This window comes from Choristoneura fumiferana, chromosome 3 (assembly GCF_025370935.1).
Source record: "Choristoneura fumiferana chromosome 3, NRCan_CFum_1, whole genome shotgun sequence".
Classification (NCBI taxonomy): domain Eukaryota; kingdom Metazoa; phylum Arthropoda; class Insecta; order Lepidoptera; family Tortricidae; genus Choristoneura; species Choristoneura fumiferana.
Genome location: NC_133474.1, coordinates 20,304,826 through 20,331,400, shown reverse-complemented (window position 1 = coordinate 20,331,400; position 26,575 = coordinate 20,304,826). Strand labels below are relative to the sequence as shown.

The window sequence follows — 26,575 nt, the reverse complement described above, 5'->3', positions numbered from 1 at the left end:
AAATCGGTTTTGGATACTCCATACAAACCGGCTATTAAGGACGTAGCCTCGGGGCTATTTAGTTTAGCTTCGATTCCGAAAAACTCTCTTGATAAAATCCTCAAAAGAGAGTCTTATAGAATGTTTGTCAAAATTTGAAGTCCCTAACTCCTGCGGTACCTAAGCGTTGTATATCACTGAGTCACATAACTCTTTTATAGTAATATTCACTCTAGTAGCAATAAAAAAAAAACTAAAAGTGACACTTACCGTTTAATCATTAATCACTTTTAATTTACACTAACAGCGCTAATCGCAAGATCGTTTGCGGGCCAGAGTTATCGAGTAACTGCGTGGGCAACACTATCGAGATTTATAGTGATGTTACCCATGACTTATCGACATCGACACTTGACTCGTTTGAATATTTGAATATTTTATTAGGAAATGTGAATATTTAGGTGGGAGTTTTATGTGGTTTGCAGTAAAAATATGAGTTTGAGAATTGTTTGATTTAAATATTTAATTTTGTTTTTAGCGCAGCAAGCATTTAAATGTGTATTTTTGACCGTACATATTGTGTTTAGTTATTTGTAGTAATTTAGGATGTGGCATTAAAAAAACTATCAGGTCCGCAACTCTAAATATATCCGGATGCAAGGTACTTATAAAATAAGAATAAGAATGGTTTATTGGCTGTTAAAAATTCATACACATAGGTACAGAAACACTGAAATATACACATCCATGCCTATTCCTACCAGCCAAAATGGCCGCCACTCAGCTATGTGTCGCGAAAAGATCTGAAGATTATTTCGCAATTCTGATTTTCAGTGACGCCAGGCATAGGCAAGTATTGGTATAGGCTTCCTCACAGACTGAAAGGGCTTGGACCGTAATACCCACACGGGAAGCTTGTAATTTATAATGAAACAGATGAACAGACAGACAAAAAAGTGATCCTACAAGGGTAACTCTACAAATTTGTGAATTCAAAGTTAGATTAATATCATACGTAAATGTAAGCATAGGTAGAGAAAAGTTTGTATTTGTGTTGTTATTAAAGTTTTAATTATTCACACTAAAATAACTTTTAAATAATAGTTACAGTTCAACACCTGAGTTAAAGTTTCCACCGGACTTTGGTAAAGCGCGATCGTGATTAAGGTCAGTGGTACAATTAGCGCACTTGAACTTAAGAACGTTTTAGCGCTTCTTATTCTGAACCCATGTTTGTATAACTGGACTAAAGATGGGATGCGTCATACAGGTTAAAGACATCGGAAGCTTAAAATAGAGTTAAGAAGTGTTTTCGAACAGTCGTAATTGTGAAGTCCGTACCGTGCTCGGTTTTACAATAGGACGGACTACGGACCCATCCCTCCCCGTGGATGTCGCAAAAGGCGACTATTTATGTGACCTAATGTGAGAGCGGGCAGCAGCACTCTTTAGCTTATATGGGTATTTCTCCACTAATTGGAAATTTCTAATGTAATTTCGCACATCTTGTCGGTGGCGTAATCGCCATCCGTGCAGTCTTCCTGATTCGGCACGACTCCCAGTTTCTTCTTCACCTGGTCAAAATAGTTAAGTGGTTAATTTCGCACAATGATTTTCGAAAATCTCGGTTGAGCGAACCCACGATCCTCTGCTAAAGAGGCCATAGGTCAAACCACGAGGCCACCACGGCTGTCTTCAGAGCACTCTAAATTGCCAACTATGAACTCCGGAGTTCAGCATACTTATGTGAAGGCAAGGAATAACTATCACACTATTTTCTCAAGAAAGTCTCCATTAAGCTTTATTAAAGGACGACTAAGATAACACATGTTTTGCTATGTCAAGCGCTGCAGGTGTGAATTACTCAGAATGCGTCACAGCTCGGTAGAACAGCTGCGTCACGTATCAAAAATATAATGTTACTTTATCATTAAACAATAATCCGAAAACTCAATTCTGGCAAAAAAATCTTTCTTTTAGTCCTGAAAACCAGTCACTTTATTTTCAGTTAACTGCGAAATCAGTTTTTAGTTGATATGAAACAAATAAATAGTTAGCTGATTGATGAAAGTTAGAAAGACCAGGAACCGGAAGACAAAGCGTTGCCAGGCCTCCCACTAGGAGGACTGACGACTTCGTGAAAGTTGCGGCAACCGGTGGATGCAAGTGGCGAGTTGTCGTTCATTGTGGCGTTCTAGGAGGGAGGCTGTTGTTCAATGTGGACGTCTTCCGGCTGATGGTGATTATTAAACGTTCATTTGGTATTGCAAACACACAAAATCAAGATTACAAAAATACGAAAAAATAGTCCAAATGTGCCGGTGGGTGGGACGTACATACACCGAGATAACTTGCCCAACAGATTATTTTTGAGCAGTAACAGGCATAAAAATAAATTACTACTCATAAATCCAAGCTTTGTCGTGTTCACGCGCTGCTGTCGGAAATTTGGACATCGGAGGTCCCAGAACAGTTTGTAGGGCAACTAATTATGATAGAGGTGAATGGGGCAAAGTTTGGGTGTAGTTCGAGGGTTGTTAGGAGCTATGCTCTTTTTGTTAACCCTTAAACTGTATAGCTTTTGAGATTTAAGAGAGGTATGAGGTGCTTAGGAACCAAGTAAAAATCCAACTTCTAAGTCAACGCAATCAAAAAATATAGACCTTTAAAAAGGAGTTATTATATTCCTTAATAATTTGGAGACACCTCACTTAGGTGCATCATAAGTATTATATACTTATTTTTACCTTACAAAAGACGGTTATGTTTTTCGAGCGTATGTATGCACCTATATCTATTCCTTTAGTGCCTAAATATATGATCAATTTTCAAAATATTTATAAATAATAATAATAATAATAAATTCATTTATTTCGGGCAACTTGGCCCATACAGTAAATACCTTACAGACTAACATACATATTTATAATCAATATTTAAAACTAATTTGGTGACAAAACGGCGTGACCCCGTTGAGTCACCGTCCCCGACGTCGCATTCATCTGCGGCATGGTGCCCGGTACCGCCGGAACACGACGTCTTTCATAAAATACATACCTACCTATCAATAGAGTTATCAAAACTGTCAGAGTGATATAGGGTTAGGGTAGGTTATGGGGTATAATATTTGAAAAGGCGTCTGCGAAACAAAATATAGGTTAAGCCTCCAAATAAATATATAATATATTACAGTTATAAGCTACCATTTCCACTGGAACGTCAAAACAAAATTAAAAATCTGGCTGTCCTAAAAAAAAAACTAACATTGGTTACGATTTTCCGTTTGTTTACGTACAGTCATGGTTTGACGAAATTAAAGACAAGTAATTTTGAACTAAAGTCTAGTGGCCTAGTAGCTTAAACTTCCACATCCAATTAGAATTGATATGACTTTAAGCTAACCTCAAAAGTTATAGTGAAGCCGCTGTCCTGCTCTGCGCGGTGCACAGCGCACTAGCGACATCTAGTGGTCGTGAACTTGTGACGTGCTTTACGAAGTTTGTCTGTGAAGTTAGTTGGTACACGGTGTGGCTTCGGCATTGTTTGAAAACAAGCCGTTTACGAGTAAGGCGCTTTCATGCTAATTTTAATCAGACTTCTATTTTCTTTTCTCAAAAATATCCGTAAAAGTTGAAATTATTCTTCACATATCAGAAGGGGAAGTGCATAGCTTATGGTCAGCGAAAAATTTAAAAGTTAAAAAGGATTGCAGGCTCGCTAGCTCAACAATAATGTCACATACAAGTTCCATTATTATTGTCGAGTCGCAAAACTCGCAAACTTTTAAAAAGATAAAAGGGCCAAAGATAATTTGGGGTATGCCAAATTTCAAGGCAATCGGACTACTGGAAGTGGGTTAAAGAAATTTTATTTATGTATTTTAGAACTATTAAAAACTGAGAGTGGAAAATTTCTCAGCCTGATTTATTTTTAATTTATATGAGAAAATATAATTTATTTACACATATTCTATAAAGTTTATTTTTAATTTTATTACTAAGTAGTCACGTATACACCTAAATCCAAAATATCCAAAAAAACCCCGCTTGTACACCCCGCTCCCTACACACTGCTCCCGATATGTTTAGCTTTTAATACGCTCGTTATTTTTTTGGATGTTTTTATAGTTGAATGGAAAGAAAACTTTGAACTTAATTCAATAACCAAAATGGATAGAGAAATTTTCCACAGCGAGTAAAAAGGCAATTTAGCTAAGCTACCACAGCTTCCAGTTCCATTTGTTCCGTCATGGTCAATGAGATAGCCTTTAACCAACCACACCAAGTTCAAAACTAGCTCTAAATTGATTATGTACCTAACACAATCACCTTCGTAATTTTATTCTGAACTTGGCTTGACACACTTCCGTGCAAGACATCTTCACGAAGTGACCGGCCATAAAACATTAAAGATAAAACTTCTAAAGACGTCTTCTTTATATTTAAGAACTTGTTTGCTTGCCTTGTCATAGTCAGTCAACCCACACTCACACCAAATACGCCTCTCAATTTAACAGTGGGTTTAGTCTTATGTTAGCCATAATAATCGTAATTTATTCCAACAACGAATCCATTATGTCTTCATTACTTTTTATTGTTCGTTTATTATGTTAGAAAGTTTTAAATTACAAATGTTTCAAAACATTAGTTGAGAATTAGTTACAATTTGTGGTACATCAAAACATTTAGAATGGTGTGGATGTTTCTAATTTATCATTAAAATTATTAGAATTAATAATTTATTAAGTTAGTTTGAATCCATTTCTGTTTGAATAAGTACTTATGTTGTTTTAAACAGTTGTAAAGTTGTTATTTTCTAAAGCTTTTATTGGAGTTCACCTCGAATATCTGTTTGTTTCAAAACTTGCTAGAATTTTAATCAACTTCTAGCGATCGGATTGACTTGAAATTTGGTAGGTAAACTCGTACATAAATAAGTTAGATGATAAGACGACTACAGTTAACAAAAAGTACAGTCCGGATTATTATTTTTTTACAAAAACTTGCTGAACTATTTTAATTAATAATCCTAGAAGAGACTTAGCCAACACCAAATACTAAATGAAATCAAAAGCGACCCTAACCTAACCTATGAAGATTATTTGCCGGAACTATTTATGTAAACAACCCTAAGCGTCTATTACCTCGTCAATTCAACATTCTTATATTTAGTATTCGAACGTTGAATCACTTATTCAATTCGTATGAAGAATTCGTGTTCCGACAATGGGAACGGTCCTCCGTAAGCGCGACACGATTCCGCCAAAAAATACATTACAGAGGAATTTCACTCCCACGATTGACTACGTCAATAAAAAGGAGTCGCGGGAAAATATTATGCAAAGAAAAACTCAGTGAAATAAACTGAAGAACGCGCGAGTGAATATTCCACAGTTGGAAATACAGTTATTTTGATTTAGTCCTGGTATCAGTTCGCGCCCCGCGGGAGCTCACCTGCCCTGACATTTTTAATAAAATAACATTTCCTGACGCCTCGCGCTATATCGGGGCGGCGATTCATACCCCTTTAATATTAGCCCGAATTATGATGCGTAGGTACACGCGCTAACTGCTTCTCGCGTGGATCCGTGATTTACACGGACACCATTGTCATAAGCTTATGTTAAAATAAAATATCGTAAGTAATAAAATATTTTTTGCTGACTTGTACTTTTTTTTTACTATACTTGCATTTTCACATTTCCGTACCAAATTTCAAATCGAAGCCATTACGGATCTGTTCACTCACGAAGGAGCGCCCCTCCACAGTTTATCAATTTGCAATAGCACGAGTAAACCTCGTACTTACACGTTGTCTTAGTGTGCGTGACTGACGGTACGGACACCAAAAAAATGCCACGTTCGATCTACGCACACATAGACTTGTCGTACGGATACGTTTACAACTACAATTATAAAATGTGGAGGGGCGCATTGTCATCGAAACTCCATTTCCGTACCAAATTTCAAGTCGATGCTATTATAAACCGTTTTGGAGTTCCGTCCTGCGGAGACGATCCTGGTAGGACTACCAGGATGTCACTACCAGATTATTGTATTGTGACCAAAATTACATAAGTATGCCAAATTTCAAGGCAATCGGACTACTGGAAGTGGGTTAAATTTAGCTTCCAAGATTTGACCCAAACAAATAAATAAATAAACAGGGCAAGCTAAAGCAAAACTTGTAAAAACATCGTAAGCCGTCGATTGCAGAACAAAAACCTCGATCCCGTTAAAAGCAAATTGATGCCCAGAATTTTTAATTAAATTTCCTCGATCGCTCAACTCCTCCTCATCTTGCAATTTACTTAGCAACAAAACAAAGCTGCCATTTTCCGCTGGTTTTTCTGCACTAGTGATAGACTGCCTTTGTTGGCACCGATTAAGATGGCGGCCGCGTCCTGGCGTCGCGTCAGCTCTGAAATATTATGCATTAGCTATCTCCCGGACGAATTCCCAGCTGTCTGCTGCAGACACGGCTACCCGTTCTGTCAAAATATCGTTATACATTCACTGCGCCGCCTAAAGCCAAGCTGTTTTGACAGCAGCAGACAAAACGGTATAACCGGGCGACTATGAGGGACTCGGACATGTCCTATGTATCTCATTTGCCGCTACGTCGGATTGGAAAATCACTGCTAAAGATATCGCGCGTTCCGTTTGCACGCAGTCCGACAATTATTTACAATCGGACGACCGAACTGAAGCGGCTGTATCCAAGATTAATGACTGCTAAAGAAGCAAATACGCGTCTGAGCGGCCGACGCTCGCTCTCTGTCCACCAAAAGGACAAAGGTTGGAACGGTATTGTAATAAAACATCTCTCTCGGCGAAATTACGGCCATAATAAACTGTTATTTCATCAGAGCTAATATCAAAGAGCGTGGATTTATTATGTGGCTCACCTGCGTCAAATGGCTGTTGGAAAAACGCAATTACTTCATTGCGAAACTATGTCAGGATCTACATAACACGGGGTTATCAGAGTACCGCGGCTTGCGAATCATTCGTGCGCTATAGTGCTAAAAAGACGTATACGTATCTACTAATATTTACACGCTGCTTCGCGCGCGTAATTCTAGTTCTAAGATTTTTAATTGAAATTACGAGATTTCATTGGGAACTGAGTTTTTCGAAATACATGTACGGAATTACATTTGACGTTTACCACGGGTTTTACGGTAAAGTAGCGGTGGTGTAGGACGTCCAGTGCACGGCATTATAGCGAGCTATACGACCCGACAAATGGCCGCTCTAGATCCAATCGATAATTATCGCTCAACGCGAAGATACAGGATGCTCTGTTTCTATTCTCAACGAGTCGGATAGAATAAAAAGAGATAGAAAGAGATCCCATCATCAGAAACATAAATGTGGAATGAGAGCCAAGTTCAAAAGTAGGAATATGCGTTGTTGATTCGTCGACAGAAGAATTGAGATATATATGAAGCCAAGTTCTATGTAGAAAATCTTGAAGTATTCATTACAATTTTAATACAAATTCTTCAATTTAAATTGACGGTTATTTACGCGATGCATTTATTTCGCTAGGGATGTAATGCAAATTTAAGACATGTGTTGGCTAGTTTTTATCAACAAACAGGTTAAAAGCCATAAGCAATATAATTTAGGGCATAAATATCTATACAGCTATAAATCAGCATACATTGATTTTATTGAGTGTTAGTGGCATAAAGGTGTATATATATTGATGCTCGTGACTGTACGTACACACAAAAAAATATCAAAAATTGACCAACTACCTGAAAATAATTTTCTACCAGTCAGAAGTCAGTGCCTCAGCCAGCACGAGCCAGCAGGAGTGGACCTATAGTCGTCTGTCACCTACATACTCTACGAGTATATTGGGCTTCAATTACTCCTGCTGGCTCGTGCTGAGGCACCGACTCTGACTAGTAGAAATTATTTTCATGGTTTTTAGTAGCGGTTAAAATTTTGATATATAAAGTTTTTTTTTCATGCTTTTAGTGTAAAAGATCTAATATGCAATAGTTTAATGTCAACTGATCGTCACCTTTTACGAAAAACTGCTTTTGTCGATGCAGACGTTCATTATTGAGGAGTCCTGGTGCGTCATCACCCGTTCTATTTCACCATTTACCACTGTGGTAAAGTAATTGAAATTCAACCCGTAAAGTACTTGTCATTGAGTAGTCGCTCCGTTGGTCAAACGTGGTCTTCATCATCAGTTCCACTTCACCAAATGATGATTTTCAAGAGCAAATGCACGAGTTACTACTAAATATGTCGAAATTACCATAGCTGTTCCTACAATATTTGAATAATTCCCTCGATTTCCTTAGGATCCAATCATCAGATCCTGTTTTGGTGCTTATGGGACCTAATTGAAAGAAAATTTTCAAATCGGTTCATAAATGACGGAATTCTGAGGTAACAAACATTAAAAAAAGAAAAAAAACCGGATTGATTTATAACCTCCTCCTTTTTTTGAAGTCGGTTAAAAAAAACACACGCCTGCGTCGCCAGTTCTTTTTTCTTTGAACTTGGCTGGGCACATTTCTGCGTGTCTAGATTTTGACATCGCGCACAAAGGAAAGCAAGGGTACTATCTTCAAATAGATAATGATAAAAATGTTAAGGAAATGCTTCCGGGCCTAGCTCCGCCATTAGCGCCGTCTGCGCCGCTGGGCCAATTAGTAACTTAAAGCACCTTAGACACCGCTGCACTTAGTTTCATAGATTATAGCCTCCCTGAAACGCCTTGCAATATCGTGCGGCATTCTATGAAACCGCGATATGACGCACGGTACGGCATCATGCCGCAAAGGCTACATCGTCCTACAAAAAAAACCTTCCAAGTCTCTATCGATAGCGTAATCCTTGTCTTGTCTTTCTTCTTGATTAAACAGAATTACTCCGGAATTCGAAGTTCGTATCGTACCGACCTTCTCACTCTCCTATTGCACATACTTCTAGCATGGGCGGGATAGCATGATACGAAGTTCGAAAATCCGACTACGTAGTATAAAATCAGTGTGGTTCTATCCTTGACTTCTTCACCGCAGTGCTAGTCTGCGTTAAAGTTTCAAATACTGTGAGATCAGTTTTGTTGCCGACATGCGCCGCTAGAGGCGCTACTGACCTATAATTAACACTTGCGAACGCGTTTGAAACGACTTTTGTATCAAAATCTTGCAATAGAGACATTAAATACCACTCCATTTTTACAGACTGTTGGTGTTCGATTGTTTATTTATTACACTATAGTAACTTTTTGCCTGTAGCATGCGACATGCGGCATGTGGCACAGCCCACCGTTATCATAACGTGCCGTCGTGTGCCGCCCGAGAATACCCGAACAGTTTACGATGGAGGAATAAATAATTTTAGCGGGTCCGTTGTGAGGATGGGGATCATTTTTCATTCAGTTCATACCGGTATGAGGTTGTGAGGTGATAGGGTAAGTTAGAAGAGAAAAGCGTGTGTTATTTACTAAGTTTTTTGTTAAAATATAAATGTTAATGCAATCTTTTTTTTGTTAACTGTCAGTGTTGTGTCTATCTGACAACTGAAAGTTGATCAAAATGAACTGGTAAAAGTTGGAGCTATCAAAGAAATAAAATTGTACGAGGTGAAGTTAAAAGCTCGTAAAAAGTTCAACAGTGGTTCATCTAGTTTGGAAAGCTATTCTTACTAAGTTCTTTTTTTTAAGGTCATTCGATTTTATAAGTGAGTTGACGTTTTACTGTATACGAGTGACATGAAATGGGATGTTGAAATTTGAGAGATTACCGCAACCTACAATAGTCTTGTTTATATAATATGCTATGTAGACGCCGTTTTTGCTCAGTAACGTGGTAATACTAAGTCGGTTAATAAGTGACGTCACAGCTCTCAGAATTATATTTAGAAATTTCACAGAAACAATGTCCACTGATTGTTGGTTTCAAATAGAAATTTTTTGTTAGTCGTATTTTAGCTTAAATTCTAAAGAAAAACATTTTCGTAGATAGCCTTCCCGCTACTACTCATCGCTTATCACTTACGCCTCAACTCAGTATAACGTACTCTAATACTAACATTTATTTTAACCTGCCTGACGTGACATCGTTAAGAAGGTTAAGAGTAATTAGAAAATTCTTTCAAACTTTCTTGGCACAGTTATTAATAATATTAATAGTCGGCTTTGTTTGTTCGACATTGAAATAATTAGGTGTAAAGCTACGTAACGGTTGAAATAATTGGTGACTTTTCGTTTTGACATAATTTTACTGTTATAATTTTTTAAATTGCTTTTTTTTTTTTTGTTTTCATTGTTTTTATCCTTTATATCGAGTAAATCATTAGGAACTGGTGTTAGGAAAGGATAATAAAGAAAAGATAAAATTTTATCGATATAATTTCGCTACAAAATAACATTGTGTGTTCCTGAACTAATATTCCCGTGTTTCAGGCTAAACGAGCTAACATTTTCAAATTGAAATATAATTACCGAGAAAAAATAAACATTGTACGGTATACAAGTATAGAAATAACACGACCAAAACAAACAAAATATAAAAAAATAACTAAAAACAAATTAGTTTATAAGAAATTGATTAGTCGCGTTTAATCTAGAGACATGAAATTTCACACGGGTATCCATCATACTTATACACCATAAATGTAGACCGTGTTGTAATTTTTGAGAATTTCCATTTCAATTTAGAAAAGCCGATAATTAGTACCGCAGTAGTTCAGTGCTGCGTGTAAAGTTCCTAATCCGCACTGGGTCCGCGTGGGAACTACGGCCTAAGCCCTCTCATTCTGAGCCCATCAGTAGGACGTATATAGAATGTGATGATGATGATGATGTTGATGATGATGATGGCGATGATGATGATGATAACGATGATAATGATGATGACGATGACGATAATGATTTAAATTTAAAGGTTTACGCGAATCCGCCGGTAAATTCTAGAATAACAATATAGCAGAACAAGCATACATACCACGAAGCGACACAAACAATGGTAACCCGCGATCCGCATTAAAAAACAAAGAGCCATTTATCTATTAAGAGCACTAAAACCCGAACCCGACACGTCGCTCGTGCGTCCACACGGCCGCGGGGCGCGGGACAAAGAGGACAAAAAGGTGTCCACGCGTCCGCAGGACCGTCCCGTGAAATATGGCCGCATCCCTGGATAATATATTTAAAACAGTTCCGTCGCCGCTACACGAAATGGATTTATTTTAATTTAAACTCATTAGTTCGTTTTATTTTGTAGATTGTCGCGCGTGTAATGTTTTGTTTTCGTTGTTGGTTTGTGATCTTTTGCTCCTGTCATATTTATGGTAGGATTAATGTTAGATATACGATTGTTTAAGTAGTTATTAGGCAATACAATTATTATTTCTTGTACACCACAATATATTAAGCAGTAGGCACAGAAAACAGTAGTACGTGAATATTTTTCAAGACAAGCAATAGGCGGCTTAGACGCTATTATTAAAAAAAAACTATATTGCTGAAAAAAATGTCAAGAAGACTTCGTTGGCATATAAGATAAATTAATAAATCAATCGTTAAACAATGATTATATTTTGTTGATGATGATTGTGATGATGATGATATACTCAGCAAAGGTACAAAGCTCGCAGCAGGGATTTTCAAGCGTCACCATCCAAGCGGGCTTCAAGGTTCTGTCAGTTGGAACATATTTATACTTATATAATCTAAGGTTGGAACATTGGAACCAATTGAGATCTCTTTCTTGACCAATATAGTTCGTTCTCTCCATATGTCTTGAGATCGCCTCAGCAGGGCTACTACGAAACTTGAAACTCGAAGTTCGCATCGTACCGCCCCTCTCGCTCTCGTATTAAATAGTATAAGTGTCAGAGGGACCGCACGACACGAACTTCGAGTTTCGTAGTGGCCCTGCAGCTTCGAAGTGTTTATTTATACGTATTGTATTTGGTTTGCACTTCATAAACATTTCATGAACTCGTGAAACGCCTGTGTACACCCTTTTCAAACTCTCACAAACTTTCAGACGCCTTTAAATTCAATTTACCATCTCAAATTATAAAAGTACATGGATATTTTACTTGTACTACTATTTTAGTTCTGTGTTATAAAGTACAGAACCCCAGGTGTCGGAGGGTTCCGAATTGAATTGACAAATGTCAGCTATTTCGAGCCCTTTCTTGACAAATGCTACCCGTGATTGACAGCAAGGGTTTAAGAAACCGAGATCCTAAAGGAGGACAAACATAATGGCTTATTTGTAACAAAGTAAGGAAATGTATGCAGATGTATGTACAGTACAACAGGTCCTGGTGTAGTGGATAATCCGTTCCCATCGTGAAAATTCGGAACGCACTACTTCCGAATGCTGCTGACGTGTCTATGAATTATTGCATCAATGAGTGACGTGTTTGTTTATTAAATAAATAGGGTACATTTATTTATTAGTGCCAAATGTCAAACCACGAGTTTGAAGTGCCTATTATCTATCATCCATCACACTGAGATGTTATAACCTCCACGATCAAAATTATATAGAGAGTGTAGTAGTATAAACAAAAATCGATTTAAAATCTTAACATAGGTGTTAATCATTCTACATCAATTATTACGTGGCATTCCCCTACACTTTCTTACCGTACCTATTAGGCTGACTAAAGTAGCATGATAAATATATCTTTTTTATCAGCCAATAAACCATTCTTATTCTTATTCATTTCTGAGAAAAAACGATTGGAAGGAATTATTGACTCCATCTGTACTAGATTTACAGCACGTAGGTACGTAGTAACTTCGTTATACGAGTTCCTTATATTTCGACTCAGTTGCATCAATTACTGCGAATCATTAAAAATTGAGAGTATGAAGTATTTGTGATGAGAGATCATCTCATCGTCACTTACAAAAACATTCCCATGGTATTTCTCACTATAAACTATATTTAAATTGTTTTTAAACAGAACTATTTCTATTTCAGAGGACAGACAACGAACTACATGACTGCAACGATCAACAGAAAATGGCTGAAACGGTAAGCACACTATTTACACTTTTAAACAAAACAATCCGATCCGATATCTTGCGGAATACAGTCTGCTACGCTCGAGGAAACGTTCTCGAGAAAACAATGCTTTTCCACTACTTGCAGCTACAAGTTTCAAGTTAGTTAGGAAAGTGGCTGTTACATGTTTGCTAAAAATTTTCCGTCCATAAAACTGGCTACGGCTACCACTTTAGATTTATACTGCCGGATAAGTTATAGTCGAAATGGCTCGCCCGCTTTTATTTAAGGAGTCAATTCCCATTCGTCTTGACCACTTGATATATTCGTATCATATGCACGGTCTTTTTACGCAAATCCATACTCGATACCCGGGCCCCTTTGACAAATTCCGCTTTTTGCTTTACGACTATCCGGAACGGTCCATGCCGTCTGCGACGGCCTACATAAAACTAGGATCTCCAATATCGCACCATCTGGTTTCTGATCATCCCGGAAAATCACTCAGAGAGGACAAATTACGGAATCTCTTTGCAGCAGGACGCACCCTTCAAACAGCGTCCCGAATAAAATTCCTTCTTTACGACTCAGCAATGTATCGGAATGTTTCGCCCAGAGCCTAACGCGCCGACTAATTATTCCGCCCCTCCCTTCCGTAAAAACTTCCCGGCCTTTTATTTTCGTATTTGTCCTAAATTGTCAATGACTTTTGAAGAGGTTTTTTGCGCTTTGAAGGATACTGAAAGAAAAACATAAATTAGACCGGCTTCTTTTGTTTCTTGCGTCAAAGGGAGGAAAGTTTTAAATGTTGTTTAGTCTCATTATATCCATATTATGCGGGCGACGCGACAGATTGCTCGATGCGCTATCGAGACATCTCTCACCTACGAGCGCAATAACGGAAGGCCTATAACAAAGGGCATAAAAGAAAGCCTCTAATTATATCGGACCGCGCCCTCGTCCGGAACCATGTTGAGCTTAAATTTTCGGGTTTTTCCCGGTTTTTCGGGCGAACTTTCGGGGCTTTCCTTCCTGACTTCCTAACGCGGGTTTCGGACCTCGATTCCAAAGTTCACGCCGCGGTTTTCCGTTTTGTCTTTTGTTTGAATTTATTATAACGGCGCCGGAAGGATATTATGAACGAAAAGGTGAACTGATTTCCAAGTTTTCGTTCTTTGTTCTTGCAGGCGTTTTAGTGTTGTTGACGCGTCGTACTGCACGGGGGTAGAGACAAGTAAGAATTAGCCAGGAAGGTACAATGGGGTAGCGTAGACAAACAAGTTTGCGAAGGCTGCTTAGGCTGCCACTCAGCCCCCTCGCTAGACGCACTCTTTTCTCCGTTATCTTTAAAGAACGCATGTGCCGTCTGACGATAAAATGAGCTCTTGAGAAACCATTATACCTACAGTGGATGTTTTCAGAAGTTACTGTCGAGAACCACGAATTACCATTCAATTAAAAAAAATATTAAAAGACTAAAGACTGAACGACTCTTACTGTTTCTTAAAGAACTAGCGTCTGTGTCGTGCTCGTGCGTGTTATTAAATATACCTCAAGATCTTAAATAGCCTAAAATACAATGGATAGGCTTGTTTGGATTGTTAATATTACTCTAATGTTATTTAATATTTGTATGAAAACATCTCGATAGAAATGTTATCGCACTTACAAAACTACCCCCGACTTGCGAGCCGAATGCGAATAAGCTAGTTCTTTAAATCCATTTAACCCTTCAAGTAAAGACTTTGATTTTTAGACTATTTTATAAGAGACTTTGACTTACATTAGTCATTAGTTTTAGTTGTGTGATTGAAGACTAAAGGGTTAAACGACTACTTAGATTAGTACCTGAGTTGAGTTTTGCTAAAAGGTCTTAAAATTGAGTCTCTTTCTTCACTAGTCTAAGTTTGGACGCAAACGATCGTATTTGTGTTGAACAGTATACGATCACCGCATAATCTAAAACGGAATAGTTCAACGTACGATTACGTGAAGGGTGCTCCTACTCATATTTACTACAATGATACTAATTCCAACTGAGCAACCCTTGCTATATTAAAGACACCCCTATAAGCCCTCCGAACGCAATTACACCAAATATCATTTACAGCCGAGGTTTGCAGTCAACTTAGATTTAGGGGTTTGGTGCCCTTTTTAATTGCTCCGGGATGAATATAAGCAATATATCATCATCATCGACATATCAGCCGCAACACGTTCACTGTTCGACATAGACCTTTGATAGACCTCCTGTTGCATCGGTTGGAAGCAACCTGCATCCGCTGTGAACCGGCCGGTGGCTTTCACCAGATCTCCGTCCATCTCGTTGATGGACGCCCTACGCTGCTCTTGCCGATCCGCGGTCTCCATTCGAGATCTTCTCAGCCCCATCGACCATCTGTTCTCCGAGCTATTTGGCCTACCCAGTTGCCCACTACCGACTACCACTTCAACGAGCTAATTCGCGTGACTATATCGGTGGCGCTCGTTCTTCTACGCATCTTATTTCTGATTCGGTTCTGTTGAGCAACCCCGAGCATAGCCCTCTCCTTTGCTCACTGAGCAACTCTGTGACAACATTATAATACAATGATATTACACCAAGTTCATAATTTATCATTATCACTTATCACGAATCCCTAATTAGGATACCAACATAACTTATTAATATTACTCGAACTGACCTAACCTGTGATAACTCAAGCAACCGGCCAATAAATAACCGGGACAAATAGCAGCGATACGCTTATCTTTTTTTTAAACCCGGCCGGTTCATCCGTCAGATAACCTGGTTACAAATGGGGGTGGAATTAAAAAGTTTATCCCTTAATTTACGGGGTGATATGGAGTAAGTAGGTCAAAGTGTCTATTGATGTATTATAGCCGACTTAAGTCTACATCCATGTGGAACACGCTTTATTTTATTTTGCAGAAAAAAAATCTTTATTGAACACCAAAAATTTTTAATTGTTTTAAATTGAAAAACTCAACAACGTAACTTAACATCGCAAGTATTTAACGCAACTACCTACATATTTAACACAGTAGGTATACGCTTTTTGAAATAGGGATTGCCTATGCGGATAGGAATTATTTCCATCCTTGCGCAGGATATACATATCATTGTATCATTATCTTTATAATAAAATAAGTACTCGTTAGATATTAACGTCTTCTTGACAATGGATTTGAATTACATATCTGTTAGATCGGTAATGTAACTTGGGATTTTGTTATGAAAAATTATGTAATTTCCCAGAAACGACTTTGTGGGTTTCAGCCAATCTGTAAGATGAATCTAAGCTTTCCTTGTAAATTTTACAATTTCTAGAGACTAGGTGTGTAATGTAACAGATTCGATCACCTTCAAAAAGCTATATTCACCGATAATATTGACCCATTGCTAGGCAATGCATGAAAAAAACTTTATAAATACGTTAGTATTTGTTCGAGCTTGGAAAAACCTAGTAACACTTGTAAATGAAAGAAATAGGACTTATCTTCGCTAACGTGCGCCGACAGCTGTCAATTTTTTTTGTCACATCTCACGTTACTTTAGGGTAGATCTAATCTAGCGGTGGGTTTTAGATCTTTCTGTTTTCGAGAAGTCCTTTTAAATGTCACCGACATATCACGATGCGACGTTCAGTTTTTTTTAAATGGCATAGGCATTCATGCGTCATGAATTCGAGACTTACGTCCAATTTTATAAAAATCCACTCCAACGCCCCGATTTTCCACACCGTGTCGGCTCTGGCGTATCTGCCGATTCCGTGTCGCTCCCCCTTATTAAGGGCTCCCCGCACGTGGCTAACGTCAAACGGATCTCGCTCGAATGACTGAAGATGCCGTGTGGGACTGGCTTTAGGGTGACGGGTAAATGCGTGTTCGGATTGCTAACCTCGAATAGAAAGGAAGAAATATATTTATTGTCTCAGTTTAAATATTTGAAGCTGGGGTTTATGGAATGACAAGCTTTAATTATCCATATTGTTTTAAGTATGCAATGGAAACAATTTGCCTAATTGGAAGTAAAAGGGATTCGAACAATTAATTATTTTTATATGAATTGAATTTTCACTTTTGCACCTCTTGACTATTTCGGGATTTACGTGCGAAAGATTTGCAATTTACTATGATCTTTATGGGGAAGGTTAGTATTGCGAAGGGAAGAAATCTGCACATACTTACCTGCGAAGATATTCTATGGTGTGTGTGAAGTTCCCAGTCCGCACTGGATCCGAGTGGAAACTACGGATCAAGCCCTCTTATTCTGAGAAGAGACTTGTGTACAGAAGTGTGACATATACGTATAGGCTGAGTTGATGATGATAATGGTTTGCGTTTGATAATATCATTGTGAAACCGTTGAAATTAACTTGCATTGCGATATTCTTTCTTAGTACAATAACTGTGCCATCCTCTGGTGATGCACCGCTTAGAGTGAAATGAGCTCATTTGGCATATTTTATCACGTCATATAAAAACATGATTGTATCCGTTTGTTTACCAATATTACAAAAAAATCTCATCTCTTTCCCACAAAATACGCAACCTTTTCAATCGTATTAAAAAACGTAGACTACTTGGCCACAAGGGAGCACACATCTGTCGATGTAACTTTGAGGGTTGAGACTCCTAGTCGATTCTGAGCGCCTGGTAGCTAGAGGTTAGTTAAGTTGGGATTAGCAAGATAAGATAGGATTATGGTGCATTCTATTACGGTTTTTAGAAGTGGATTATAAAATAATTCTACAGTGTTTTCTAAAAGTAAGACAATGTGGAATTAAATAATAGTGAAAACGCTTTGTCATACTTTGACGTTTTAGTGAATAGAAATAGAAGCTTATTGAAAAAAAAAAAACTTTTAATTAGAAACCACATTAGTCATGCATGAAAGTTTTGAATTATTTTTTACGAATCCAAGATTTCATACTATTTTAACACCTACCTACATCATTAGATATATTTTTAACCCCTCACGCAAAAAGAGGGGTTTTATAAGTTTGACCGCTATGTGTGTCTGTCTGTGGCACCGTAGCTCTTAAACAGGTGTACCGATTTGAAGGCGGTTTTTTATATTTGAAAGCAAGTTTTCTAGCGATGGTTTTTAGACATGTTTTATCAAAATCGGTTCAGCCGTTTTGAGATATTAAACTGTGAAGTGACAAAGTCGGGGTTTTCCAACTTTTTTGTTGGTTAGGTTATTATTACCTGATATAGCTCCTGGTATTTCCACTATAGACTACTTATAAATGTAGTAGTGTCACAGTAACAAGTGTAGTGTACTAACCGGTGAATTACCTACAAAATTTCCACATGTTAAAAAATATTTTCAGTAAATTACGACAATTTATTTAAAACTAAAATGACTTTATTAGACGACATTCAAACGGCAACTTTGTTACAAGCTCCAAAAAAATCTAATTAACAGCATTCAAAGAACGTCTACAAAACTAAGCTACCAGGGGGACAGAAATCTAAAGGGATCATACCACAGAATGGCAGAATGACCCACGAAAATAATTCGCACGCCGAAACACTGCTACCTGTGAAATAGAGTCAGTTTTCGCTTAAATCACGAGTATTTTCTTATGGTCTTCCTAGGACCCCTCCGCTGCCGTGCGTCCCGCGAGGCCGATACCACGTTAATTCTCCACCCGTATTTGAACGGCCTCGTGTTGGTTCTTTAGCAACAAACGTAAGATAGGGGACGAGTTAAGTTGGTAATTGTCAAAATTTTTTGTCGAGTTCAAACTCAAAGGACCAACAAGGGTGTTTAAAGGATTGTGTCCAATTAGCATTCCGTAAGAGACTGTAATCAAAGTAGGTACACAGAGAAATGAAACTTGGCGCTAACAGCAGGAAATGTACTGTTTGTAGAATTATTTCTCGTCTTAAGCGTCTCGTTACTGCGATTAATGCTTCCAAGTAATACTGGCTGGACATAAATTCAAACACAGATTATTAGAAATGGTAAAACATATTCAAAATCTGAAATTAAATAGCCAGCATCATCAACAAGGTCTTTGATCGGTTTGTTATTGTAGCGTCAACACGTGCGTTGGTCGGCTCACACGTGCCGGTACCGGCTCATCGTATAAACAGCGGTTACACTATAAAATACCTACCAACTCTGCTGAGTATCAACATCGTGCGCTCGTAATTGAATTAAGAATTCAGGCGTTCCGTACTGGCTAAATGGAAATGTTGTTTTTAAAATAAAATCGAAAAATAAATGTTTTCAGTTTAAATTGATTCTAATTTAGAATACTTGTTACTGATCTAATGAGCTTTTGAGCTTCAGATAATGTGTTTTTGTACCTACCTTACCTAATTTATGAAACAGAATATTTAATGAAAGAACATGTGCGGCGGGAAAATAAACTAGGTGTCCATTGCCGTATACCAAAGTAAATAATGTATGCTATCATGAATATTTTTTTGTTTGTTCACTTTCTTCGGCAAATATTCGTATCAGCGTATATTCGAGCCGTTATATTCGCTCGCGTCTAGGCCACCACTATTGACCTACTTGTTGCAAAATAATGCCTGCGTATGAGAATAATAATGAAATGGGACGTTTACTTCATCAATAATCTTAATCTAGAGTCTGTGCCAAAACTAGTTACTGCGTTACGTTTTATTTTTATTGGCCTGCAATACCCCACTGCTGGGCGAAGATTTCCCTTCCAACTCGCCCTGCTTGTATTTTATATCTGGCTAGATAGTCTAGGTCATCCCGCCGCCTTCCCTTTAGCCTCCCGCGGCGTAGCGCCGAAAGCCATCATATCTTGGGGCATCCACTAAGTGACCACTCTCGGTGCATGCAGCAGAAGTGGCCGGTCCAGTCCCACTTCAGCCTACCGACGTATACTTACTCATTACTCTATTAGTAACGTGTAAAGCCCATGTAAAATTACAAACCGTACGTACAGCCACTTGCATTAATATCTGCCACAACGGAGTGAGCAAAAATATCTGACATTGGCCCTAGAAATAGAGGCGCATCAGATGTATATGTACGCTTTGTTGTGCTTTGTACTTTGAACACAAATGAACCAATAAAATGATCCTCATTTATTTACTTTTATAAACATGACACGAACAACTAAAAGAAGCTGAACTCGGGCAATAAAATATGAGCTCATTTGAAAATATTACATCGATCAAGGGCAGTAACAATGACATTGGAGTCATAAGCTTGAATGGTGCCATTCCATTCATTCAGCAATGTAGAGAAGTTTCACAATGCCCGGTGAATGATTTTGTTCTACACGATTATGATTAGCCGAATTCTTTTCATTAAATATCCAGGTCAACTTTATAAATGGAATGAATAAATTATCTGTGTATAAAACCAATCTTAGTCGGCTTTAAGTGTTATACCTACCTATGTATTAGTTCAAAATGATAAATCGTCAAAAATATACATAATAAAATTATCCATAATACTCATTTTCGTTAACAGCTTTAAAGACTCAATTCAAAATAAGAATGCCCGTCCTTATGAAAACTATTTCGTGACAGAGTTACTGGCCAGTGCACAAAGAAGCTTGATCCTTCAATTTCTAAATCGATTGTTTTTTTATTAAATCAGCGTAATATAATGACACTGGCCGATTTGCCAGTAATAAATATTAAAACAACTCACAAACGTGGGAATAGCTAACTAAGTTCCGAAGCGACCTCGCGCGCTTCAGATCATTATTAATTAATACATGCCATATCGAGTTTACACTGATATTAACTGATAAGTTTATAAAACGGGGGTGCCCTAATGACGTATTATTACGGAATAAACTGTGTTATTTACCATGCCGTTTGAATAGTACGTTGTTGGGGAAGCTCAATAGCAGGGTTTCATAACGTAGAAATAGACGTCTACAATTTTTGAATAGCGCCCGAAGACAGACTATCGATTTTTTCTGCGTCACTGCATTTTCCCATTCGTCCCTTTACTCCAGATTAAACTGTCAATTCGGACCGTTGTTTTCTTCTTTTTTACTGCAACGGAACCCTTCTTTACGGCTAAGTGAGCCGTAATTTAGGGTTCCGCAGCTGCCACCCGTGTAACGCTGATTGTATTGCGCGTGGGTGCCGCCCTTTGTGTGGATTACTAGAATGTTACTTACGAACAAACTTACCCGTCCTGCTCAGCCAAAAAAACGAACCCTTTTCTAGGCAACATACGTGTGTTTCATTCATTCGCAGCTCCGAGCAAAGTTTGCTTTTAATTAGGCAACTTTTTTTATGTGGCAACTCGTAACTAAGTCAAACAAAAATCGGTTAATAATTCTCAAGCTCAGTATTTGAATACTTCATTCAATGGCGCCACTGTTGCGTGAGGTCTAGAGTATGGTTTTCAAAGTCTGTTAATACGGGCGTGAAAACAAAGTTTAGATTAAAATAAATAAATAAAAATCATATAGCGGCGAATTCATACGCGATAGCCCTCATTGTTTATGCGTTGTTTGAAATTAGAATTGAGTTCGAAATTTCAAGTGTCGCTTCGAAATTCAAAAATGAAATGCCCATTTTTGGTCACCAGCTAAGCCGGAGTTAATCAAACGCGCGCTTTACACGTAATCGCTTCCTAACCCGTCCCGAAGATAAATTCGACTTGAGGCCTCCGTTTATTTTTGTTTAGACAATTGGGAGTGGCAATTAGCAAGAGACCTGCCCGGGACTTTCATTACATTAATCCCGGGAATAAATTGCGGGAGGGATAAATTAAGTCGCGAGTTAAACCGAGCACTTAGCACCGGAATTAACCGACGCTTAATTGAAACTAGAAGAGTTTAAAAAACTCCGGCACTGATAAGTTGTGTAAGCTGTTTCTAAACGAAGGTTTAAATGCCGAACCTCGTTAACGACTCTTTCTTATATTATTTTGTAACATTTACTCTAGCCTCTTCCTTTTGAATTTTTGCTATAGTGTTTCTTTATTTTTAAGTTACCTAATTTACATTCTCATTTGAACTCAAATAATTCTAAACCGAAACACTTTTCAATTGGTACCATATGAACTAGGTACTTATACCTACCAGTTTTGTTTTGTTTGCACTTAAAAATAAATACAAAACAAAATGGCGACGTCAAATACATTTCGACCACAATTCGAACGAAAGCGGTGACACGTGCACGTGCGTGACGTTGTGTTGTAGTAGTTGCCGTAATGACGGCATCCGTTTCACCCCTGCTCTGGGCTTATTTCACAATACTTACATTAAGTTCTGCATACCACCATGATCTAAAAGAATAAGGCGATGAAAAGTACTCTTAAACTGTCTTGAAAATCAATGTCAAGAATACGGATACAATTTTGTAACTGCTTAACCAGTTTTTAATTGCTTACCTATTCAAAACTGGCACAACAATTAAAACAAGTATGTAAAATTACATCCCAATGGATAAGGATTGCGGCAGACAGGAAGCAATGGAAGGAGTTGGAGGAGGCCTTTGCCAAAAGGCACACCGAAATAAGAGACATTCTGTGATGATTTTAGTGTAGATTTTAATACTGTTTATTTTTTATTTACTTTTTTAATTTTATTATTTTTTATATTGGATTTTACTTAAATGTTTTTGTAAAATTTCGGGAAATAAAGGCTTTATTATTATTATTATTATTTATGTAAAATTACAATAACACTACAAATTACAAAATTATATTTGTTTTTAATTATAGTTTTTTATAATGTTACAGAATAAATTGATATTATTTAACCGAACACTAACATAGAAATAAAATTGTACTAACATCACTATGGTTTAAAAACTGAAATACTAATATTTCATTTTATACATACAGTTTCAAACATGAAAAAACCATCTACGTTGATGCCAAATAAAAGTGACGTGAAATATAATAACAAAGTAAGTAGTAACTTTGTGATACTGGCCCCCCAAGTAACCCCTCCCCCCCCCAATCGGGCCACCGGCCCAAAGCCGCCGCGTGCGGCTATTGTGTCAAAAACTCTCGTTTTCGCACGATCTGTCAATAAAGTAAACAAAATATTTCGTTTATCGTTGGGTGATATAAATAGAATGAATTACGCAGACGTATTTTTGAAGCTTGTCGCGTAATACAAATAATATCAACACGTATATAGAATGTTTAACGTCTTTACTTAATATAAATGCAAAATTAACTCTGTCGGCCCATCTATTTTATTATCTTACCTCTTCATACGTAAACCGCTACACGGATTTAGATGAAAGGCATGGAGATAGTTTGCAACTGCAACCCTAGGAAGTTTTACCAGCAGAATAGCGATAGCCGAATTCTATGCAGACAAAGTCGCGGGCAACAGCTAGTAAAGATTACTTTATTCTCAATGTTTGTCAATTGAGTTTATTTCTTATTTTTGTATATTCGTATTCGAATCCGACGGGCACTTGACCGATTTTATTTTGCTACAAAGGCAATAAATAGTTGGTACAATAATTCATTTTCAAATGCACCTAGTACCTACACAACGTACAAGAACTTCGTTTGAAAGATTTCAGCAGTTCCTTTCATTTAAAAGCGTTCTCAAAAGAAACTAAGAGGCAGTCAGGGAGAACCCGGCCACTAGAAAAACGAGTCCCATAATTTACCAAATGGGAATTCTCTGTTTGTCCTCAATTTCCCGTTTAATTTAATTGTCTTTGCTATATTATCTTATCTCAAATAGTTCGGGTCTCAGTGCTGCCAAGCTGTGTTATCTAGTGGACACATTTTGAACTAAGGTACTTGGGAATAAATTTGTAAGAATTATGCGTCAGTGGCGCCGCTCTCGAGTGCATAAACAAGTTTGTATTAAAATGATTATTATTTTTGTGCCAGCCAGCACTTCGATGACTACCGGAGAGTTGTTTTTTCGATATTCGCAGTGTTTTGTTATTTTTATACGCTTTTATTATAATTGAACTCTGATATGTACCTATACTTTTGGGAGATTGTTAATACACAGCGTGGGTAGACCCTCCACAAGGTGGCTAGAAAACTTGGTGAAGGTCACAGAAGTCTGAGAATACAGACGAAGCTGGACCGATCCTAGCAGGTTTATTTTGTGAACGCCAATGCCCAGCAGTGGTAAAAATTACAGTCTTTCAGCTGATGATAAAGCTAAAAACAATCAATACCTAACTAATTTACATTCGTTTTTATATTTCTAATTTCACTAGCAACACCTTTATCAATTAAGAGTTGTACACACATCGGTCGAGCGAAATTCCTCCTAATCCTTTTTAACAGAAGGATAGTTATTACTACTTAGTATTTGTAATGCCTACATAATGTAATTAGTTGTCTTTACGTCGCGCGACGCAGGTCTTTCCTATAAACCTACATGCTGTTCCTTTTCCTCGTTAACGTCATCCAACTACTTACCTGAATTTCTTTTTAGCAGTCTTTAAATCTTATCTTGCCGAAATTCAAGCTATTCTATAGCAAACTAGTCTGTCTGTCTAAGTATCCTTATGCAGCCGAAGAATTCGCTTTGTTCATTATTTCACTTTGCCGCATGGAAAACATGCTTTTATAAGTGATCCTTTTGAGCGGCAATTAAGATTGCAAAGATAAGGTCGATTCAGATGACTGTAATAAATTATACAGGGACAACATTAACGTCGTCTATTATATGGGAAACAAGTTATATAGAATGCAAGTTTTTTGCAAGTTATTATTTAACTTGGAACGGATACGAATACCATGTTTGGGTGATAAATATGATAATACAAGTATCGCCAACAAAACATAACATCAGTAAAAATAACCTTGGTATAAAAAAAAATTTAAATTTTAAATTGTTTTTATTTTTTATTACTGGCACTTGAGGTATCCCATCTTAGGCCTCTAGGTTGGCAACGCATCTGCAATACCCCTGGTGTTGCATATGTTTATGGGCGGTGGTGATCTCTCATTAGGAGACCCACTTGCTCGTTTTCCATACAGACGAATAAAAATTTTTTTTTTTAATATTACCACGTGTGATCTGATCACCATTCTCTGGAGACGTACGTCTATCATCAGCGTCATCATCATCATTATGTCAGCCGAAAGACGTCCACTGCTGGACATAGGCCTCCCCCAAGGCTCTCTACTCAGACCGGTCTTGTGCTTTCCGCATCCACCGCGATCCCGGGATCTTAACTAAGTCGTCGCTCCATCTTGTTGGAGGCCTACCGACAGCTCGTCTCCCGGTTTGCGGACGCCATTCGTGAACCTTATTACCCCATCGACCATCAGTCCTGCGACTATCATCATCTACGACAATCATCAGCGTGAATGACGCATAATACGTAACCCATAAGACTCGTATTGCAAAAGACTCTAAACCAAATTTAATTTTATTTCACACTTTTAACATCCGTTTATATAACATATGGGGGGTGCCCCCGCCGTGAGCAAAACAAAAACAAAGGCACGACCGTACCATGCTTTTCCCGAAGCCATTCAGGCTATTTTCAACATCACTTTATCTGAAACCCACTTTAAAATTGTTCATGTCACCTAAACTCATTATAAGCCACTACAACTACAAATAACTAAATTCCAAGGAATCCCATAGCAAAATAAACTTCATCTTTATTACCACTGAACTCCCTAGGGTGGAAATGATATCGGCACGAACAAACTGCAATCGTAACAGTCGATCAAAGTCGGGAGCCGATTGAAGTCAAACGCACACGTCGATTCGGTAACTAATGTCCCCGCTTCCCCGATTGGCCGAACGGAACCCATTACACGAAGCCCGAGCGATTTAACGCCTTCATCGAAATTATTGGTATTTTAAATGTGGAATTAGAAAAGGCTGGTTTTTTAACGGTATTATTTTTTAAAGTATCAATGTAATCAAATCTGGCTGCTCGATTTTTACGCACTCATGTTTTTTTTTGGGCTGATTTACTTGAATTTGAAATGTGTTAAATAAATTTGATTATCACACTTATTAGGTATTAGACAAATCATCCGACTATGTACCATCAGCCAAAGAAGTGGTCAATCAATTTTTGAACAATTCCCTATCAAATGAATATGTCGCTAAAGTAAAGCTTTCAAGTTGACAGCCACGTCTATTGGCATTATTGTTTTATGACATGCGATTGCGAACGAATATCAACTTTAGGGTGGTGGACCACATATTTGGCTGATGGTACTTCAACTGCTATAACAAACACAACATCTTCCCAGACAGAGCAGTCCTTATATCTGAGCAAAGGTCTCCCGACGTTTCTGTTGGCATTGGCCACTGCGACGAGCATGACATGACGTGGTAATCGAGAGGCTCCATTCTATGCACGTGCCCTAGCCAACGTAAGCGTCTCTATTTGAGAAGAGTGATTAGGCTAGGCAGCTGTGCAATTTCTAGAATCCTCTTATTGGTGACCCTGTCTTGCCATGAAATACCCAGGATCCTACGCATACAGCGCATGTAGAAGGAGTTTAACCGACGCTCTTGTTTTGCATACGTTGTCCAGGTTTCAGCTCCGTACAAAAGGATGCTCATGATGGAAGTCTTCTCTTTGCCGATGATGCAGCCTTTGTAGCCAATTCCGCGGCTGAACTTCAGTCAATGGTGGTCAATTTTTCCCGGCGTGTTCCTTGTA

The 26,575-nt window shown here is 38.0% G+C and overlaps 1 protein-coding gene across 2 annotated transcripts in view; it reads left to right on the top strand.

Annotated features, from left to right (window-relative positions):
- Positions 1–26,575, top strand: part of LOC141426898 (uncharacterized) — a 568,321-nt gene that overhangs the window by 384,255 nt on the left and 157,491 nt on the right. For both annotated transcript variants that reach the window (XM_074086147.1, XM_074086145.1), the window contains one exon: positions 12,956–13,009. In XM_074086147.1, the coding sequence (XP_073942248.1) occupies positions 12,956–13,009 (54 nt within the window). The remainder of the gene's footprint in view (positions 1–12,955; positions 13,010–26,575) is intronic.